A 7,183-nucleotide genomic window follows, 5' to 3' on the forward strand; every position below is an offset into this window, starting at 1 on the left:
GACGAAAATATTTCGTCGCCAAAAACACTTTATTTTATTAAATCATATTTAGTGATGAAAAATTTCGTCACTAAAACTATTTTTGAAGAAAATTCGAGTACATATAGGCTGTGTTTGGTTCATGTAAAATATTTTTCGGAAAATAAATATTTTCTGGAAATGCTATTTTTGGGAAAGGAAAATGTATTCAGGCTGTTTGGCTGCCTTGGAATTCGTTTTACGGAAAATCAATTCCGGTGTTTGGTTCGTTCAAACATTTTACGGAAAATGCTTTCCGTTTTACAGAAAAATCAATTCCCATGTTTGGAATTCGTTTTTTTACAGAAAATCAATTCCCATGTTTGGTTTGTGGATCATTTTACAGAAAATATGAAATGCCTTACAAATTCAAGCACCTGCATTACCTAGACAAACTTGTAACAATACAAAACTAATCATCCACTTCAACATAAAAAATAATCATCCAAATTCAAGCACCTGCATTGCCTAGACATATTTGTAATAGTACAAAAATAATCATCCACTTCAACATAAAAAATAATCATTTTAATATACCCATAATATTTATATAAAAACAGCCACATCAATCGTTCACCATTGGCATTACACCTCCGTGGTGTACAAAAATGATACCTACTTGTGGTATCTGAATAGTACAAATACATAATTTGGGCAATTGTATTGTCCCGATGATACAAAAGACTACATATATAATATAATGGTAGGTCAATACTAGTACTACAACAAAAGTTAATTCCTAAAGCTACCGTCACAGTCGACATGAAACAGACAAGTCAAAGTTGTGAGAACAAAAAACCATCCAACCACAGCTTTCTCAGCCTAGCATTCTTGGCTAGAAATCCCTGTGATGTCTTCTCATTTTCACAAAGATGGTCAAATGCAGTTGCGAGCATGTCTTCGCTATACCCATTCGCCATCATAGCCATGACCTCATTGTAAAGAGCTGTGTAATTCACCGGGTCCCGGTTGATTTCTTTCAGAGCCACAACTATTTCCTTGAGCTGATCAGACAGATCAGTCAACACACTATCAACAGCATTAAAAGGTGCACGCACTCTTTTGTGGGACTTGGAAATTCCCGACCTAGTGGTGGATGACTCGATGGCATTCTTCCCTTTCTCAACCACACCTTCCTCTACATTGTTTGCAACAAACTCAGCACTGTCCCCATTGTCTGGCTCATTCTCAATATCCACATAGGACTTAGAAAAGCCACCCGTGGCTGTGTTCTTCCCCAGAACAATAGCTAATTCATCATACATCTCAATTTTTTTGTTCAGATACTCCGCATGCTTTCGATGCGCCTGTAAGGGAGAAAGGAACATATAATAACAATGCAATAATCACTTCACTTATAAATTCAATATTCAATTCAATATAGATGCCATTTAGGTCAATGATAAACAAAAAAATCTGTTAGGGAACAGGAGACATAACCCATGATTTTGAAGATAAGTACAACAGAAAATACAATGTACAAATGCTAAGACCAGATTTTACAATAGATCCACACATGAAAGTTATATTTGAAAAACCTTATAAAAGCAATGGAATCCTGAATAGAATGACACTATAAATTTCATATAAAGAGGGTACTTAAGCAGCCTTGTCTTGTTCTCAATTCATAGATTATAAAAGGCAAAAACATATATTATCATTTATATTAAGAAAATATAGTTGGAAGCCATACCATGACTTCTTCTTGGTATGTCTTTGCATCGCATGTTATCATTTTTAGGTTATCATCCCAGCCAAAGCCACTCTTCTTTCTAATAGTCTGAAAAGTGGACCACATGGTCCTTAGAGTCCGCATCCGATTTTCAACATAAGAGGGGTGGCACTCAACCCTAAATTGGGTAGTTATCTCATTCGCTACAAGCGCAAAGGAGCTTGCCTTGAAAGTGCTAGAGGGCTTGTTGCCCTTTGCAGCCTCTTGCGCAAGTATCCTAAGCATCGTTGAGTGCATGGGTGGTAGCCACCTGAACTGCTTGCTGCTGCTCACCTTCTCTTTGCCCTTTGACATTACTACATATGAAAATTGTATAGTGAGAGTAGCATTTAAAAATGAGAGTAGCATTTAGTAATTACGCTCGGAATATGAACAACAAATCAAACACACATACAACCACGTTTATAGATGCGCACAACAGAATGAAACATGCTAACACTGGAAATAACAATGTCATGCTGAAAATACTTTTTCATTACACCACTAGAAGTCTATAATAAATACACTGTCTTTACAAAAAGAAAAAAAAAAAGAAAAAACACATATTACAATCATAGAAATCTAAATAAAGTACTACTCTCCACTCCTGGTATAATCAGACCACATAGCTTGGCATATCTCATCTCTCTTAGCATTCCACAGTCCACTGTCTTCAATGGACTCTCGACGTGATTGTGTTTCTTGTTGGGGGTCACTAGACTCTACTTGGTTCATTGCATCTTCCATAATATGGTCATTTGGTTCAACCTCCATAATGTGATTTTGAACCACACAACATGCTAACACTACTTTCACTTGGGTTTCACAAGACCAAAATGGTTCTGCATCCAACACTAGAAAATGTTTCTTCAACACTCCAAACCCTCGCTCAATGGTAGTTCTCAATGAAGAGTGTCGGAGGTTGAACAATTCTTGCTCATTCTTAGGAGGATGATCACTACACTCTTTCAAGTGATATCGCATACTCCAATAAGGTGACAATATTCCATTTTTATTACCATACCTAGCATCACCAAGATAATATTTACCTACATATATTCAAAAAAAAAACCAAATCACTACTATGCTTAGGAAAACGCACAATATTTATTAAACTAATAAACCTAAAAGGTGAAGTAATCATATAATACCTTCGGGAATTGAAAATCCCCCTGGCCTAGCAAATGCATCATTTAACAGATGCGAATCATGTGCACTGCCTTCCCATCCAGCCAATATATAAGTGAACTTTAAGTCAAAACTAATGGTAGCTAACATATTTTGCGTGGTTCCATCTTTACGACCACGAAATCTTCCTTGTATTTCAGGTGGCATAGATGCATGAACATGTGTATCATCTATTGCTCCAACACAATCCTAATTTTCGACAGCCATAATGGTTTAAAATTACACAAATCTTCACAATTTACAAAATTACACAAGTCGCAATATTTACCTTAAAATATGGGTAGAACCTTCTACTATTCCTTATCTCTGGGGGTGTATCTTCGCTACGCGGTCTTATTAGAGCTCTATATAATTTCAGGACCCCCCTAAGGATGACCTTGAAGTATTTATGAACAGTCTCAGTTGATCTATAGATCCGACTACCCATTACACGAAATCTCACATTATGACCAATAATGTGTAAGAAAATGAGCACTTGCTCCGTAACAGACATGTGAATAGTCGGGCGTACGTGCTCCCCCTTAGTGAGGATGTGACATAAGTGGTGGAAAGCTATAGGCTTCATCCTAATTTGATTCACACAATATCTCTCACTTCCATGCAAAATACTATTTTTGTATTCCTCTCTCTCGGCTGCATGATTAACATAAGACGCCCTAGGCAGTCGTCTACGTCTATGCCGCAATTTCCTTAACAATGCAACCCCCACAAGGAGGACAGATGCAACTGAGGCAAGAATTGCAGCTTTGGTTTTTTTCTTCATCTAAAAAATCAAAACACTGTGGTCTAAGAGGTATGTAAACAAGCATGCTATTGATTACACAGTAAATAAAAACAGCCACAAACAGAAAACATCTAAACCACATTAATAACGAGTACCAAAATTTTTATGCACATATATTTCTGTATAATTGTAACATCAACGATGTACACAATATAATACCATCACAATCAATATTTACACCAACAAATCACATTGCATTCTATTTCTGTATAATTGTAACACCAACAAAAGTTACAACATAATACCATCTCAATCAATATCTACACCAACAAATCACAGCATTCTATTTCAGTATAATTGTAACACCAACAAAATTAAATTCTTAAATCAATATTTAAATAAAAAATAGATAATTAAAAAAATGGATAATTTATTTGTTTATTTCTTAAATAAAAAATGGATAATTAAAAAAAGTAAATAAATAATTATATAAATAGATAAATAATTATATAAATAAATAAATAATTATATAAAGTAAATAATTATATAAATAAATAAATAAACAAATAAATATATGGGTATAAAACAAATCCGATATATTGCAGCATTTGTATGCATGCATTTCTGAAATTAGTTCAAATATAGTTCCAAACCTTTTAGTTTGTTGAAAACCCACTTTGCCTTTTCTTCAACTGTGTTTGAGAAAGTCTGCAATGAAAAGAAACCATTTAGTAAAAAGGGAAAACAATAGCTTCAAAACTAAGCACAAATACTTCCAAAGTAGCACGGATTCTACATCATCAAACAGATGTGCCAAAACTCTTAGTATTATGGATAGCTATAATAAATGTGATAATATTAAAATGACTATAAATGGTCATGTCCTCTATTAATCCCCAAATCAGCTGCCATTATAAGTCAAGAGGTTTACACTCTAGAAATGCAAAATCTACAAATATGATTTCACCAATCACTTCTTAATAAACAATCTAGGTTATATAATCTGAAGAGAATGCTCTAGTTGACAGGATTTTCAGATGAAAAAAAGTTCTTTGTAAGACGAAAAGCCTACTATTGATGAGAGTCATATAATTGATATATGTTGATTGCAACCACCCAATGAACAGCAAGTTTGGATACTCACATGAATGAACTACAGTTCAACAATCAACATGTCTGAAAAAAAATATATATATATACCATATGTAATGGATATTAAATGCATCCAATTGGTAGATGCTAGATGCATCCAATTGGCTTTTCATTGTGCTAGAACTTTAAGAATTAATACATAAACCAAAATTGATCATCAAACAGGGCAAAAAACAAAAATAAGAATGAAATATAGCGGTTAACCATGTTTGTTAATAAAAAGCTTCTTTACATTTTTCAACAAAAATTTTAAGCTCCTGTAAAACTGAAAAATCTTCTCTAGAACATTAGTGAAAGCCTGCTCAATGCTTACTGTGATGATTTGTCAAAGCTGCAAACAAGACAGCTTTGACATCAACAACTTGAGCCTCTACACAAAGACCTACTTCTTTCCAAATTGATTTCAAACAGTACAGGGCACAATCATACTCCATTTATCACGCAACATTGAAATTAATTTTGAACCCTTCTAAAGATGGGGAAGCCAAGTTGTAAACACATGAAAAATTGAACTAAAAAGTTCTTCTTTTCTGTCATCACCAGAAAAACAACATAAATTATTTTTAGCAATATTTAACATGCTAATCATTGTTACAGAGTAGAAATCATACAAAGAAATTTCAAAGCCATTTTGAACATATCAAGATACACTCTAAATCCAAACAATATTACCCTTATTTGGTGTGACCAAAGTCTCACCCAGTTAAAAGCTATCAAAACAAGCTGCAGCAAGTTCAAATTTCACTATCATTTCACACAGGAGTTAGTTAATTACCAAATCACCATCATAGCACAAAAATCCCTTCAAACATACAATTGAAGCACATCATCCGGAGTAACAAATCCCTTTCAACCATTTTCTTTTACATTAGAAAAATCCACCTCCCAACCAACGGATCTCTCAACCTACTGCTAGCTTATAACAATTAAACTATGATAAATAGAAAATCAGCAACTGGGTACAGCTGAATCAAGGGTGGATCGGATTGAGAAATGGAAAAGGGAAACTCACCGTGCGTGGAGAGGATCGGCTGCGTGAGGGAGAGGATCTTGAGTGTTTGGCGTGAGGGAGATGGTGGAGCTCGGTGTGTGGATCGGAGCTTGGAGCTCGGTGTGTGGATCGGAGCTTGGAGAGCACTTGCTGCTTCAAGTGCATGTGAGAGAGCTCAGACGGAAATTGTTTGAAGTGAAAATGAGAATTGAAATGGTTTTCTGCCTTGGGTCACTTATTTTACGGTCAACATTGAGTTTGACCCAATTTTCCGGACCAACCAAACAACCTATTTTACGGAAAAGCATTTCTGAAATTAGTTTGAAGTCAAAACAAACACAGCCATAGTGACGAAAAAGTTCGTCACTAAAACTATTTTTAAGAAAATTCAAGCACATATAGCAACGAAAATTTTCGTCACTAAAACTATTTCTCAAAAAATTCTGCTACATTTAACAATGAAATATTTCGTCACTAAAACAAAAATTTTTTTGTTGCTATATTTGGTGACGGAAAAATTCATCGCTAAAACTAATATTCTGTCTTTAATTTCTTTGATATTAATCTGTAACCTGTCATTACATTATTAAAACCTCACATTTGAATAACACATTTATTTCAACAACACATTTATAAGAAGACGATCCATACATTTCACAAGTAAAAATAAAACAAGTATCCAATTCAATCCATCCATACAAATTGTTTGCAACACATACAATATCACAAGATGTTTTATAACAATACAAAAAGTTTAGCATAATATAATTAGGGCCAAAAGAAGGTGTCTTCAAGTAGTGCCAAATGAAAATGCCTTAAAAGCCACCAATAAGAAATTTGCACAAATATAAAAATAATACTACATTAAAATCGTAAAGTAAAAACATTAACTATGTTATAAGAAACATTTCTAACAATGCATTAAGAGTAGGCATACCAATGAATTAAAATCACAACTACTAATATATAAGTTGTAGAAAGCAAATATAGATTTTCAACTGTAATGTAATTCAATTAGTTTCAAATAATGCATTAAAAGTAGTCACACCATATTGCTAAGATAAAATACTAACCAATAAGTTTTTTAGCTCGAAGACGAACCTATGGTTTTAAAAACCAGAACGGATAAAGAACCAGAAAAGAGACTGATTACTGGTTTTATGGTCCGACCGGGGTTGGACCGATGGTCGAACCAATGATGTCATAATTAATATTATTTAAATATTTAAATAATTTTTATATGAACTTTAAATTTTAATAACTTATTTTAAGAAAATATAAAATATAGATTTTTTTTTTCTTTTTTTGCATACTACTTTTTTTTTTTTTTTCTAATCAGTAATTATTGACAAAAAAAGAATAATCTACTATTAAAGTTTCAAATTTTTATTTTTATAAA

The 7,183-nt window shown here is 33.5% G+C and overlaps 1 protein-coding gene across 1 annotated transcript; it reads right to left on the minus strand.

Moving 5' to 3' along the window:
* Positions 1 to 531: 531 nt before the first annotated feature.
* On the minus strand, positions 532 to 6,055 carry LOC126718368 (uncharacterized). Its single transcript, XM_050420513.1, has 4 exons — positions 5,806 to 6,055; positions 4,295 to 4,349; positions 1,712 to 2,046; positions 532 to 1,325 (listed from the first exon to the last, which is right to left on the minus strand). Exons 1-4 carry the CDS (start codon positions 5,947 to 5,949, stop codon positions 795 to 797), a joined length of 1,065 nt encoding a protein of 354 aa, XP_050276470.1. The 5' UTR covers positions 5,950 to 6,055; the 3' UTR covers positions 532 to 794.
* Positions 6,056 to 7,183: the final 1,128 nt, after the last annotated feature.

Source organism: Quercus robur, chromosome 3, assembly GCF_932294415.1.
Source record: "Quercus robur chromosome 3, dhQueRobu3.1, whole genome shotgun sequence".
In the NCBI taxonomy this organism is placed as follows: Eukaryota; Viridiplantae; Streptophyta; class Magnoliopsida; order Fagales; family Fagaceae; genus Quercus; species Quercus robur.

What these genes read in the sequence shown, in the direction of transcription:
- LOC126718368 (XM_050420513.1), bottom strand. Translation starts at nt 5,949, where the DNA reads ATGCACTTGAAGCAGCAAGTGCTCTCCAAGCTCCGATCCACACACCGA. An exon ending in GCCGATCCTCTCCACGCACG is followed by an intron (nt 4,350 to 5,805) that starts GTGAGTTTCCCT and finishes TTTTCATTGCAG; the next exon opens with ACTTTCTCAAACACAGTTGA. An exon ending in CATACCAAGAAGAAGTCATG is followed by an intron (nt 1,326 to 1,711) that starts GTATGGCTTCCA and finishes TCTCCCTTACAG; the next exon opens with GCGCATCGAAAGCATGCGGA.